This window comes from Pongo pygmaeus, chromosome 18 (genome assembly GCF_028885625.2).
Source record: "Pongo pygmaeus isolate AG05252 chromosome 18, NHGRI_mPonPyg2-v2.0_pri, whole genome shotgun sequence".
Taxonomy (NCBI): Eukaryota; Metazoa; Chordata; class Mammalia; order Primates; family Hominidae; genus Pongo; species Pongo pygmaeus.
In genome coordinates this window covers 14097543-14112151 of record NC_072391.2, presented here as the reverse complement: position 1 = coordinate 14112151, position 14609 = coordinate 14097543, and the positions used below count along the sequence as shown (strand labels likewise).

Genomic DNA, 14609 nt, shown 5'->3' with positions numbered 1-14609 from the left:
CATTTCTGTAGTGCGTATTTACACCATACAAATTCTGAGCCACTTTCCTTCACTGTCTCTAATCCTCACAAGATATCTTGATGGTTTGTGTACTGTGACCACCATTTCACAGTTGAGGAAACTTGATCAGAGAGCTCGAGTAACTTCTGCACAATCACAGAGCTAGTGACTTGGGGGAGTTAAGAGTCTAACTCCAAGATCTGTGTCATACTACTTCTCAATTAAAAAAAAGTTTTAAAAATATCTCCTAAAACCCAGATGAAAACGAGAAGAGAATGGTCCTTTGTCATTTGCGTACCTTTTGTTGTTTGCATATTAGTAACGTTAACATTTCTGTGGCACCAAGCTGGCTGGATCCGGAGGGCATGAGATGCATTTTTGGGTTGATTTGGAGAGAAAGGGTATATTGAGCCATGGCAGATTTGGCCTGGCACAGCTGGAAAATGAGGCTTCACTCACTTCTTGGAATTGCTCGCAGTAGAGCCTCTGAAGTCAAATATTTATAAAATAATGATTGCCTAATGAGAAGGCAGATTTGTGTGCACAAAAAGTGTTATCTACAGGAAGCATATCTGTTGTTACCAACCCCAAACATTTTACTAGGCCAAGAAGCTGGTTTATTTAAAATCATAGACCTGGAAAGGTCTTTCGGAATTTAATTGAGGCCAGGCATAGTAGCTCACACCTGTAATCCCAGCACTTTGATAGGCCAAGACCGGCAGATCACTCGAGGTCAGGAGTTCGAGACCAGCCTGGCCAACCTGGTGAAAACCTGCCTCTACTAAAAATACAAAAATTAAAGCCAGATGTGGCGGCTCACACCTGTAATCCCAGCACTTTGGGAGGCTGAAGAGGGTGGATCACCTGAGGTCAGGAGTTCAAGACCAGCCTGGCTAACATGGCGAAAACCCATCTCTACTAAAAATACAAAAATTAGCTGGGCCCAATGGCACACACCTGTAATCCCAGCTACTTGGGAGGCCAAGGCAGAATTGCTTGAACCTGGCAGGCAGAGGTTGATGTGAGCCAAGATCACACCACCGCACTCCAGCCTGGGTGACAGAGTGAGACTTCGTCTCAAAAAAAAAAAAAGGAAATTTAATTGAGAACACTGAGATCAGGGAAATTTCATTTTCTAAGGAAGTTAGTGAAAGAGAATGATCCAGAAATCTCTGCCCACATCCTTCGAGTCTATGGAACCTTCCACTACAGATATTATTTTGCTTTACTACTTTTGAAAAGTATAACAAATAGGCCAGAAAGAAATTGAATGCTGATTATGTGGTTTATGGTGTGTGAATTTTAATAAATCAAATTTGTCACTTTAAAAAATTAGAGCTCCAGCTTGGGCAACGTGGCGAAACTGCATCTCTACTAAAAATACAAAAAATTACCCGGGCGTAGTAGTGCACACCTGTAGTCCCAGCTACTCAGGAGGGTGAGGTGGAGGATCACCTGAGCCTGGGAAGTCGAGGCGGCAGTGAGCTGTGATTGCACCACTGGACTCCAGCCTTGTTGAGAATGAATGAATTAATTAATAAAAATTAGAGCTTTATTATTACAACTCCTTTACAATTTGTCTAGAAGGTTTTCTGGTCTTTATCAGAAAGCCTCCCCGACTCCCCCGCCAAAAAAAAAAAAATCAGGCCGGGCACAGTGGCTCATGCCTGTAATCTCAGCACTTTGGGAGGCCAAGGCAGGCAGATCACGAGGTCAGGAGATCGAGACCATCCTGGCTAACACAGTGAAACCCCATCTCTGCTAGAAAAAAAATACGAAAAATTAGCTGGGTATGGTGGCTTGCACCTGTAGTCCCAGCTACTGGGGAGGCTGAGGCAGGAGAATTGCTTGAACCCAGGAGGTGGAGGTTGCAGTGAGCCGAGATCACGCCACTGCACTCCATCCTGGGCCAGAGAGCAAGACTCTGTCTCAAAAAAAAAAAAAAAAAATTAGCGCTTCAATAGAATGTCAATACTTTTATATTAACTGCTCTTCAAACAACTACTATGTGCCTTATTTTTGTCTCTGTTTTTTTTTTTCCTAGATTAATGATGTTTTGCAGCAGTTTTCTACGTCTGAAATTTTTTGTCTCTGGAACCCAGAATTTGCTAAGAGATGGAGGAACCTCAGAAAAGCTATCTGAACACAATGGACCTTGAGAAAGATGAACCTCTCAAAAGCACCGGCCCTCAGATTTCTGTTAGTGAATTTTCTTGCCACTGCTGCTACGACATCCTGGTTAACCCCACCACCTTGAACTGTGGGCACAGCTTCTGCCGTCACTGCCTTGCTTTATGGTGGGCATCTTCAAAGAAAACAGAATGTCCAGAATGCAGAGAAAAATGGGAAGGTTTCCCCAAAGTCAATATTCTCCTCAGGTAATGCTCAGCCTGTATTGGTAGCACAGACAGCCCATAAAATGTGGTTTCTCTCTTGCTTTTTTTTTTTTTTTTTTCCACAGAGATGGGGTCTCACTGTGTTGCCCAGGCTGGTCTCAAACTCCTGACCTCAAGTGATCCTCCCACTTAAGCCTCCCAAAGTGCTGGGATTACAGGTGTGAGTCCCCATGTCTGGCCAATGGGCTTTCTCCTAACGGGAACAGCAGTGTTTGAAAGGTCGCACACTTGGAGCCCACCTCCTTGGGGGTGGGTCTTCTGGAATATGAGTGGATCTTCTGGAATATTCTGGAATATGAGTCAGAGAGCTCAAGGAACTGGAAATCCAGATTATCTTCCTCATAGGTGACCATGACTTTTTAAATTATTTATTATGAATGAAGGAAAGAAAGAAAGTCTGGTTAGCAGACCGTTGCTGGTAATCCTGTCATATAAAGGCCAGACCAATGGCTCATGCCTGTAATCCCAACACTTTCAGAGGCTGAGGTAGGAACGTTGCTTGACGCCAGGAATTTAGAACCAGCCTGGGCAACATGGTGAGTCCTTATCTCTACAGAAAGTTTTAAAAATTAGCCAGGTGTGGTGGCACATGCCTATAGTCCCGGCTATGCCAGTGGCTGAGGTGGGAGGATTGCTTGAGCCTGGGAGGTCAAGGCTGCAATGAGCTCACACCACTACACTCCAGCCTGGGCAACAGAGCAAGACCCTGTCTCAAAAAAAAAAAAAAAGGAAAGAAAGCAAATGGTATAACTGTATAATTGTGAATAACTGGTTTGTTGCTGATTTTAATAATCTTTAAATAACCCCAGTTCCAGTTATCACATTAACAGAGTTTCTCATGTGTAGCATCACAGTGCCAAAGCCACCTTTCAGATAGCTTGTTATTTTCTGCTTCTTTGGCTCATAAAGTACCTGTGAAGCCTCTGAGGCTTAAATCGTCTTCCCCTCTTCTATTGTCTAACAATGTGTGTGCCCTTCTTGATTTCAGCAGAGTACTAGAAAGTTCCATGAACCCAACCTTTTCTTTTTCACAAAAGATGTGTTTACACTTTGCTCTTACCTGTCAATCTTGCTTTAGCTGAAGGTTAAATTTAATCTTAAATTAAAGGAGGGTTCTTTGTGTATAACTGAACATTTAAAAAGAGCCTTACAATTTAAGCTGACAGTTGGTCTTTCTCTTATTACTGAATTTTGCTTTTTTTCCCTTCTTATAAACTGATTTTAATAACATAAGATACATATATATATATACACATACACACACACACACACACACACACACATACATACATATATTCATTGTTTATATTCTTTGAGACAAAGTCTCACTCTGTCGCCCAGGCTGGAGTGCAGTGGTGCGACCTTGGCTCACTGCAACCTCCACCTCCTAGGTTCAAGTGATTCTTCTGCCTCAGCCTCTGGAGTAACTGGGATTACAGGAGCCTGCTACCACGTCCAGCTAATTTTGGGGTTTTTTTGTTTGTTTTTTGTTTTTTGAGACGGAGTTTCACTCTTGTTCCTAGGCTGGAGTGCAATGGCGTGATCTCGACTTACCACAACCTCTCCCTCCCGGGTTCAAGCAGTTCTCCTGCCTCAGCTTCCCTAGTAGCTGGGATTACAGGCACCTGCCACCATGCCCGGCTAATTTTGTATTTTTAGTAGAGACGGGGTTTCCCCATGTTGGTGAGGCTAGTCGCAAACTCCTTACCTCATATGATCCGCCCGCCTTGGCCTCCCAAAGTGCTGGGATTATAGGCATGAGCCACCGCGCCTGGCGAATGTTTGTATTTTCAGTAGAGACGGGGTTTCACGATTTTGACCAGGTTGGTCTCGAACTCTTGACCTCTAGTGATCCACCTGTCTTGGCCTCCCAAAGTGCTGGGATTACAGGCGTGAGCCACTGTGCCTGGCCAAATGCTCAGCTAAAATTTTTTTTTTTAAGATGGAGTTTCACCCTTGTTGCCCAGGCTGGAGTGCAGTGCACAATCTCGGCTCACCGCAACCTCCGTCTCCCAGGTTCAAGCAATTCTCCTGCCTCAGCCTCCCAAGTAGCTGGGATTACAGGCATGTGCCACCATTCCTGGCTAATTTTGTATTTTTCATAGAGACAGAGTTTCTCCATGTTGGTCAGGCTGGTCTCCTACTCCCGACCTCAGGTGATCCACTCGCCTCAGCCTCCCAAAGTCTGGGATTACAGGCATAAGCCCTCACGCCCAGCCTCTTTTTAAAATATTGGAAAATTACTGATAAAACTAAAGATCCCTTTGACCCCTCATTTTCCCATCTTAGAATCCTTTCCTTTTTCCTCAGAGTAATTTCAGTTATGACTTAGTTGTGCTTTTGTTCAGATTTTTTTAAATACTTTTTTTTTTTAACTTTTTAGTAGAGTTGAGGTCTCACTATGTTGCCCAGGCTGGTCTCCAACTGCTGAGCTCAAGTGAACCTCCTGCCTCAGCATCCCACACTGCTGAGACTACAGGCGTGAGCCACTACACCCAGCCTCAGATTTTTAAAAATACTCTTTTTTGAGACAGAGTCTCGCTCTGTTGCCCAGGCTGGAGTGCAATGGTGCTATCTCAGCTCACTGCAACCTCCTCCTCCCAGGTTTAAGCGATTCTCCTGCCTCAGCCTCCCAAGTAGCTTGGATTACAGGCGCCCACCACCACACCTGGTCGATTTTTGTATTTTTAGTAGAAACAGGGTTTCACCATGTTGGCCAGGCTGGTCTGGAACTCCTGACCATAAGTGATCTGCCCACCTCGGCCTCCCGAAGTGCTGGGATTACATGCGTGAGCCACCACGCCCAGCTTAAAAATACTTTTAAACATACATGTGCCAGGCTGGGCACGGTGACTCATGCCTGTAATCCCAGTACCTTGGGAGGGCCGAGGCAGGCAGATCTTATGAGGCCAGGAATTCAAGACCAGCCTAGCCAACATGACCAAAAATACAAAAATTAGCCTGGTGTAATGGCGCATGCCCGTAATCCCAGCTACTCAGGAGGCTGAGACATGAGAATCACTTGAAGGACGCGGAGGTTGCGGTAAGCTGAGATCATGACACTACACTCCAGCCTGGGTGACAGAGCAAGACTCTGTCTCAAAAAAAAAAAAAAAGTGCCAATAGAAAATGCAAGTATTTTCTCACATCATTGATGTGCTCTCTGCATGTTTATTATTTTAAATCAACTATATACATTTTAAATTTCTCCACCTTGACACATTTAGTGATACAGCAAATGCATTTAAAATTGTGATACTTCATTGTATGAATATACCATATTTCATTTAGCCTTTTACCTAGTAGTAAATGTATATTATCAGGTTGGTGCACAAGTAATTGTGGTTTTTACCATTGAAAGTAATGGTAGGCTGGGTGCAGTGGCTCATGCCTCTAATCTTAGCACTTTGGGAGGCCGAGGTGGGCAGATTGCCTGAGCTCAGGAGTTCAGTACCAGCCTGGGCAACATAGTGAAACCCTATCTCTACTAAAAATGCAAAAAAAAAATTATCCAGGTATGGTGGTGTGCACCGGTGAGTCAAGATCGCGCCATTGCACTCTAGCCTGGGCGACAGAGTAAGACTCCGTCTCAAAAAAACAAAAGGAGAAAGTAATGGTAAACAACCTAATAGATTATTTCAAATTTTTTGCTTTTACCACAGGACTATAATATATTTCTTGTCAGTTCTCCTAGGGTAGCTATATATTATTAGATGTTGACTGTCAGGGCTTTTTTGGCCTCTAAGCATAATATTTAGTCAAACAACTGTCTTAATTTTTTTTTATATTCTCCATAGGGATGCCATTGAAAAGTTATTTCCTGATGCCATTAGAATGAGATTTGAAGACATTCAGCAGAATAATGACATAGTCCAAAGCCTTGCAGCCTTTCAGAAATATGGGAATGATCAGATTCCTTTAGCTCCTAACACAGGCCCAGCGAATCAGCAGAGAGGAGGGGGATTCTTTTCCGGTGTGCTCACAGCTTTAACTGGAGTGGCAGTAAGTCGATCACTGTGTTCCTCTGTGCCCCCAACACCTCACCCCCCGACCCCCGATTTCAATTGAAGTCAGTTCTGTTGAAATCACTTAAATAATTGATGATGTGACTCCATGTAATTTACTACGTACATTGAAATCTGCTGGGTTCTATGATTTCTTCAGGAATGTTGCTTACTCAGGTAGATCAGATCATAGTACCTAGTAAATGGAGAAAGGTGGTAGAACTGGAATTCAAAACCATGTCTGCCTTGGTAATACAATCTTTTTTTGTTTTGTTTCGTTTCGTTTTGTTTTTGAGACGGACTCTTGATCTGTCACCCAGGCTGGAGTGCAGTGGTGCGATTTAGGTAAAAACTTTCTTTTAGGGTGATGAAAATGAACTAAAACCAGCTGTGGTGATGATTACACATATTTGTGAACACATTAAAAACCATGGATTGTGCACTTCAAATGTGTGAATTTTATGATGTGGATTACATCTCTCGCTCTTTTTTTTTTTTTTTTTTTTTTTTTATTGAGATGAAGTCTTGCCCTGTTGCCTAGGCTAGAGTGCAGTGGCATGATCTCGGCTCACTGCAACCTCCACCTCCCGGGTTCAAGTGATTCTCCTGCCTCAGCTTCCCAGGTAGCTGGGATTACAGGCATGCGCCACCGCAACAGGCTAATTTTTGTGTGATTAGTAGAGATGGGGTTTTACCATGTTGGCCAGGATGGTCTGGAACTCCTGACCTCAAGTGATCCGCCCGCCTCAGACTCCCCAAGTGCTGGGATTATAGGCGTGAGCCACCACGTCTGGACTTCCTTGGTAATACAGTCTTAAGAACCTACCAGTTTACTAACTTCCAATATGGAGACTATTTTCTTTTAAAGTTCTGTGCATAAAAAATCTAAATGTTTTTCCAGTAGAAAAGGCACAAGTCAGTTATGTTGAGCAAGTTGATGGAGTCAAGGCACCACCTGCTCCCAGGTGCCTGAGATAAGTCCTGTTCTCGCCTGTGTGCCCTCACTGCCACGCAATCAGCAGAGAGAGGCACCTGAGGAGAACTGTGGTCCCCAGTTCTCTGTGGCAGTGGCGTTGCCCTGCTTCTGTGTACGGACTCCGCATCATTCCCTGTGAGCTCAGCCTCTTCCTTTCCCCACCTCCCACCCACATATTTAGAAACTGGCATCTCTGCCTCTCCATGGTTTAAAGTCCCTGTCACTTTTCCCCAGGTGGTCCTGCTTGTCTATCACTGGAGCAGCAGGGAATCTGAACACGACCTCCTGGTCCACAAGGCTGTGGCCAAATGGACGGCGGAAGAAGTTGTCCTCTGGCTGGAGCAGCTGGGCCCTTGGGCCTCTCTTTACAGGGAAAGGTTTTTATCTGAACGAGTAAATGGAAGGTGAGGAGCAAAGTCTTCTGACACACCATGGACATTTTAGAAAACAGCTTTATTGAGATATAATCCAGGCCAGGCGCGGTGGCTCACACCTGTATCCCAGCACTTTGGGAGGCCGAGGCGGATGGATCATTTGAGGTCGGGAGTTCGAGACCAGCCTGACCAATACGATGAAACCCCATCTCTACTAAAAATACAAAAAAAAAATTGACCGGGCGTGGTAGTGCACACCTTGTAATCCCATCTATTTGGGAGGCTGAGACAGGAGAATCACTTGAACCCAAGAGGTGGAGGTTGCAGTGAGCCAAGATCATGCCACTGCACTCCAGCCTAGGTTAGGCAACAGGGCAAGAATCCATCTCAAAAAAAGAGAGAGAGAGATGTAATCCACATAAAATTCACACGTTTGAAGTGCACAATCCATGGTTTTTAATGTGTTCACAAATAGTGTGATTATCACCACAGCTGGTTTTAGAACATTTTCATCACCCTAAAAGAAAGCTTTTACCCTTTAGTCAATCCTCATTTCTCTCCAACCCCAAGCCCCTGGCAAACACCATTCTACTTTGTCTCTATGGATTTGTCTATTCTGGACATTTGATATAAATGGATTCATACAATGCGTGTTATTTTGTGTCTGGCTTTTTCACTTAGCATAATCTTTTTCAAGGTTTACCCGTGATATAGCATGTATCAGTACTTCATTCCGTTTTATGGCTGAATAATAATTCTGTAAGAGTATACCATATTTTATTTATCCATTCATTGGTTGATGGACATTTGGGCTGATTCCATTTTTTGGCTATTATGAATAATGATGCTATGATCGTTAATGTGCAGATTCTTGCATGAACGTGTATTTTCAATACGTCTTCGAGTGGAATGACTGAGTCATATGGTAACTCTATTTGGTCTCTATGTTTAACTGTCAAACTATTTTCCACAGCAGCTACACCGTTTAATGTCCATGACATTTAAATTTCTTTGTTGCTTCCAGATTATCAAATTGTGTAAGGAAAAATTCTCTCTAATCACAAGAATCAACACAGAAGACTTTTGTGACCAAATGTGTGGGGTTCTTCCGCACACATCCAGCAGCAGACACCAGCTGGATGTCCTCTAATTCAGTTCCTACACTGTCTACCCAGAGATAGTGTGAGATCCCACAGGGTGAGGGCTCTGTCCCCAAGACTGCCCCTGACTAATTCTAGTCACAAATCCAGGCTTCCAGAATTTCTGACCCACCAGCTTCAACTTGGAGTTCCCATGATTCCCTCTTTGGGTTCAATTAATTTGCTGGAGCAGCTCACAGAACTCAGGGAAACACGTACTTTCACTGGTTTATTATAAAGGATATTGCAAAAGATACAGATAAAGAGACACTTACGGCAAGGTATGGGGGAAGGGGCACAGAGCTTCCATGCTCTCCATGGGTGCGCTCCCGTCCAGGAACCTCACATGCTCAGCTATCCAGAAGCTCACTGAATCCTGTCCCCTTGAGTATTTTGTTTTTGTTTTTGTTTTTTCAGACAGAGTTTCACTCTGTAGCCCAGGCTGGAGTGCAGTGGCACAACCTCAACTCACTGCAACCTCTGCCTCTAGGGCTCAAGGAGTCCTCCTACCTCAGCCTCCCAAGTAGCTGGGACTGCAGGCACATGCCACCATGCCCAGCTAATTTTTGTATTTTTAATAGAGACAGGGTTTTGCCATGTCACCCAGGCTGACCTTGAACTCCTGGACTCAAACAATCCACCCGCCTGAGCTTCCCAAAATGTTGTGATTATAGGCATGAGCCCCTGCACCCTCCTCATGGAAGATTCTTAAGACCCACAATCAGAAAGGTAGGAAAAGATTAGAGTGAAAGGAGAGCAGGAGGTCAGATGCTTGCACTGAGGCCTGACATGCCCAACTTTTTTTTTTTTTTTAGATGGAGTCTCGCTCTGTCCTTCAGGTTGGAGTATAGTGGTGTGATCCTGGCTCACTGCAACCTCCGCCTCCTGGGTTCAAGCGATTCTCCTGCCTCAGCCTCCCGAGTAGCTGGCGCTGCAAGTGCCCACCACCACGCCTGGCTAATTTTTGTATTTTTAGTAGAGATGGGGTTTTACCACGTTGACCAGGCTGGTGTTGAACTACTGACCTCAGGTGATCCACCCGCCTTGGCCTCCCAAAGTGCTGGAATTATAGGCGTGAACCACTGTGCTCGGCCTCCAGCATTTTAACACAGATTGGAATAAGGGATACAGCAGCTATGAGCCGGGAACTATGGACGAAAGCCGATATATAACACCACATTAATACATATTTATTTTTATTTTATTTTTTTGAGATGGAGTCTTACTCTCTCTCCCAGGCTGGAGTGCAGTGACAGCGATTTCGGCTCCCTGCAACCTCCGCCTCCCAGTTTTGGGTGATCCTCCTGCCTCAGCCTCCCGAGTAGCTGGGATTATAGGCATCTGCCATCATGCTTGGCTACTTTTGTGTTTTTAGTAGAGATGGGGTTTCGCCATGTTGACCAGGCTGGTCTGAAACTCCTGACCTCTGGTGATCCACCCACCTCGGCCTCCCAAAGTGCTAGGATTACACGTGTGAGCCACCACACCTGGCATATGTATATTTTTATTTTTAAAAAAATAATAAAGAACTATGTGATATTGGAAGTGACATACTCTTGTAATCCTACTCTTCAGAAAACAATTTATCTTGCTAGACACCTTTCCAGATGTTTCAGTACTTACACAGATATAAATATATAAATGTGTTTTTTAATTTAAACTGAAAATATGGTTGTACTAAACAGACCTGTGTTTGTATGTATACATGTATATATATATTTACATCTATATCCACCCCCTAAGGGTGTTACATATAACATCACACAGTGATAAGAGCATCCTCTCTCCCTGATTCATTTGTTTCAGACACCCACTTCACCCACTGCCTGGCTGCCTGACTGCCACCCCTCCTACTCCATTGACTTTTTCCCTCCTCACCATGCAGTTTTCAACAGTTGACTGACTCTGTTTTGAGGAAATGGCATGCTCCTACTTTAATTAGCTTGATATAGAAATTCACCTCCCGCAAAATTATGGTATAAAAATTTTTCTACCTAGTTAATACAATGTATTTTCACATAGTTTTCTAGAGGACAAATTCCTGGAACTGGAATTGCTGGGCCAAAGATAGTAAATCTGTACAAATTTAATAAGCATCACCAAATTACCCATAAAAGAACCATCAATTTACACTACTCAACTAGTAGTTGCATATGCCTGTTAATAGCTCTCTGGCCAGCTTACAGTGATGTTTTTAATGACGAATCACTGTGGAGGGGAATTTGTGTTTTCTTGTGTTTTTTTATTTTATTTTAATTTTTTTGAGACAGTTTCACTCTTGTTGCCCAGGCTGGAGTGCAGTGGCGCGATCTTGGCTCACTGCAACCTTCACCTCCTGGGTTCAAGCGATTCTCCTGCTTCAGCCTCCCGAGTAGCTGGGATTACAGGCGCACACCACCACGCCCGCCTAATTTGTATTTTTAGTAGAGACGAGGTTTCACCACGTTGGCCAGGCTGGTCTCAAACTCCTGATCTCAGATGATCTACCTGCCTCAGCCTCCCAAAGTGCTGGATTACAGGCATGAGCCACCGCCCCCAGCCAGAATTTGTGTTTTCTGATGAGGAAAGCAGATACGGGATCTCCAATTATTTTTATTAAATTAAATCCCTACCTTAAAACAACTACTCTTTTTTCTTCAAGAGACAGAGTCTCTTTCTGTCACCAAGGCTAGAGTGCAGTAGCAGTATCATAGCTCACTACAGCCTCAAAGTCCTGGGCTCAAGCAATCCTGTTGTCTCAGCCTCCCAAGTAATTAAAACAACAGGTGCATGCCACCATGCCTGGCTACTTTTTTTGGAGAGACAGGGTCTCACTGTGTTGCCCAGGCTGGTCTCAAACTCCTGGGCTCAAGTGATCCTTCTGCCTCAGCCTACCAAAGCACTGGGATTATAGGTGTAAGCCACTGTGCCCATCTAAGAACTATTTTTTTTTTTTTTTGAGGCGGAGTCTCGCTCTGTCACCCAGGCTGGAGTGCAACGGTGCCATCTCGGCTCACTGCAAGCTCCGCCTCCCGGGTTCATGCCATTCTTCTGCCTCAGCCTCCCGAGTAGCTGGGACTATAGGCGCCCGCCACGACACCTGGCTAATTTTTTTGTATTTTTAATAAAGACGGGGTTTCACCGTGTTAGCCAGGATGGTCTCGATCTCCTGACCTCGTGATCCGCCCGCCTCGGCCTCCCAAAGCGCGAACTATTCTTAATGTTGTAATGTTTTATTGGATTTCCTTCTAATTTTTCCTATACATACACACAGTTTTAAAAATAGAGTAATATGTGAGAGGTCAGAGCGTATAACTGAAAGATCAAAGGCTTAAGAACAAAACAGACCTAGCAATGCCTTGGGAAAGTCACCTTATTTCTCTAAGTGAGTTTTCCTTTTTTTTTTTTTTTTTTTTTTTTTGAGATGGAGTCTCACTCTGTTACCTGGGCTGGAGGCTGGAGGGCAGTGAGGAGATCTTAGCTCACTGCAACCTCCACTTCCCAGTTTCAAGCAATTCTCATGCCTCAGCCTCCCAAGTAGCTGGGATTACAGGTGCACGCTAATTTTTGTACTTTTAGTAGAGACGTGGTTTCACCATGTTGGCTGGGCTGGTGTTAAACACCTGATTTCAAGTGATCTGCCTGCCTCAGCTTCCCAAAGAGCTGGGATTATAGGCATGAGCCACTGCACCCAGCCAAAGCGAGTTTTCTGATCTACAAAAGCAGCATAACGCCACCTACCCTGAATAATTGTTATACAGATCAGTGATGACTTATGAAAGTATTTATAGATTGTCACTGGTAAATAGTAAGCATTCAATTATTTGCTGCTATTGATGTTGTTAAATGTGAAATGTCTCACCATACCTCAAGCCTACAATATTTATATTAGTAAGATGGAACTCAGTATAGAGTTTGCTTCCAGTATATAATCACAAAATAAATCTCCTCCTGCCCCTCTGCAGGTTGCTTTTAACTTTGACAGAGGAAGAATTTTCCAAGACGCCATATACCATAGAAAACAGCAGCCACAGGAGGGCCATCCTCGTGGAGCTAGAACGTGTCAAAGCATTAGGCGTGAAGCCCCCACAGAATCTCTGGGAATATAAGGTGAACACCTTAATTTTTTTTTTGAGTTATTTTTTATTATTTTTTTACTTTTTATTTTTATTTTTTGTTAATTTTTTTTAATTGCAGGGTTTTCTTTTTTATTTTTGACTGTTTGTTTACTTATTTATTTATTTATTTTATTTTGAGACAGAGTCCTGTTCTGTCACCCAGGCTGGAGTGCAATGGCGCAATCTCAGCTCAGTGCAACCTCTGCCTCCCAGGTTCAAGTGATTCTCCTACCTCAGCCTCCAGAGTAGCTGGGATTACCCTACCCAGCTAATTTTTTCTTTCTTTCTTTCTTTTTTCTGGCTCACTGCAACCTCCACCTCCCAGGTTCAAGCGATTCTCCTGCCCCAGCCTCACCAGCAGCTGGGATTACAGGCACCCGCCACCATGCCAGGCTAATGTTTATGTTTCTAGTAGAGATGGTTTCATGATGTTGGCCAGGCTGATCTCAAACTCCTGACCTCAGGTGATCCGCCTGCCTCCTGATCTCAGCCTTCCAAAGTGCTGGGATTACAGGCGTGAGCCACCGCGCCCGGCCTGTTTTACAAACAAATAATGAAAGAGACACTTACATGTTTTGGGGACCTTGAATTGTTGGAATATCACTGGAGGACAATTTGTCAATAACATTTCAGTTTAAACCGCATCTGCTCTTTAAGCCAGCATTTCACTCCTTTGCACTTGGAATGGAGGCAGCACAGCACGGTGATCAAGAGTGAGGCTCTGGGCTGGGCACGGTGGCTCACAACTGTAATCCCAGCACTTTGGGAGGCCAAGGTGGGGGGATGACCTGAGGTCAGCAGTTTGAGACCAGCCTGGCCAACATGGTGAAACCCCGTCTCTACTTAAATCACAAAAATTAGCTGGGTGTGGTGGCGCACGCCTGTAGGTCCATTTCCTTGGAGGCAGGAGAAATGCTTGAACCTGGGAGGTTGAGGCTGCAGTAGCCGAGATCACACTGCTGCACAGCAGCCTAGGGGACAGAGCAAGACTCCGTCTCAAAAAAAAAAAACAAAGAACAGAAACAAAAAGAGTAACGCTGTGGGCGGGCATGGTGGTTTACAGCTACAATGCTAGTACTTTGGAAGGCTGAGGTGGGAGGATTGCTTGAGCTCAGGAGTTCAAGACTAGCCTGGGTAACATGGCAAGACCCCATCTCTACAAAAAGTACAAACACAAAAAAAATTAGTTGAGTGTGGTGATGCCAGCCATTTGCGAGGCTGAGGCTGCACTAAACTATGATTGAAGCACTGCACTCCAGCCTGGGCGAGAGAGTTGAGACCCTGTTTCAGAAAAAAAAAAAAAGTAAGGCCCTGGCACTAGCCTGCCTGGGCCAGCTCCTCCAAGACACACCACCTGTTGGAACACCAGCAAGTACCTGCGCCTCTCCTTGCCTGTGTCCTCCTGGGTAAATAACCTTAGAGGGTCATTGTGAGACTCCAATGTTTGATTAATGGAAAGTCGTTAAACAAGTTATTCACTGCAGCATTGTTGGTAATTGCGGGGAGTAGAAAACAACCTAAGTGCCCCTCATTAGGAACAAGTTGAATAAATAAGGCACACCCATGTAGACAGCCACTGGAAAAGGGGACAAAGACTTTGTGTTAATAAGGAATGTTGTGCTA

General features: G+C 44.3%; 1 protein-coding gene and 1 non-coding gene across 4 annotated transcripts in view; both read left to right on the top strand.

Annotated features, from left to right (window-relative positions):
* BFAR (bifunctional apoptosis regulator) overlaps window positions 1-14609 on the top strand; it is a 37990-nt gene that overhangs the window by 10660 nt on the left and 12721 nt on the right. The window contains exons 2-5 of one of the 3 annotated variants that reach the window (XM_054454913.2): window positions 2045-2378; window positions 6194-6398; window positions 7611-7780; window positions 12834-12978. In XM_054454913.2, the coding sequence (XP_054310888.1) occupies window positions 2116-2378; window positions 6194-6398; window positions 7611-7780; window positions 12834-12978 (783 nt within the window). In that variant the 5' untranslated portion in view covers window positions 2045-2115. The remainder of the gene's footprint in view (window positions 1-2044; window positions 2379-6193; window positions 6399-7610; window positions 7781-12833; window positions 12979-14609) is intronic. The other 2 variants (XM_054454915.2, XM_054454914.2) reach the window with 2 other exon arrangements.
* LOC129016382 (U7 small nuclear RNA) lies at window positions 1554-1615 on the top strand. Its single transcript, XR_008494788.1, has one exon. It is a non-coding gene; the product is annotated as a U7 small nuclear RNA (small nuclear RNA).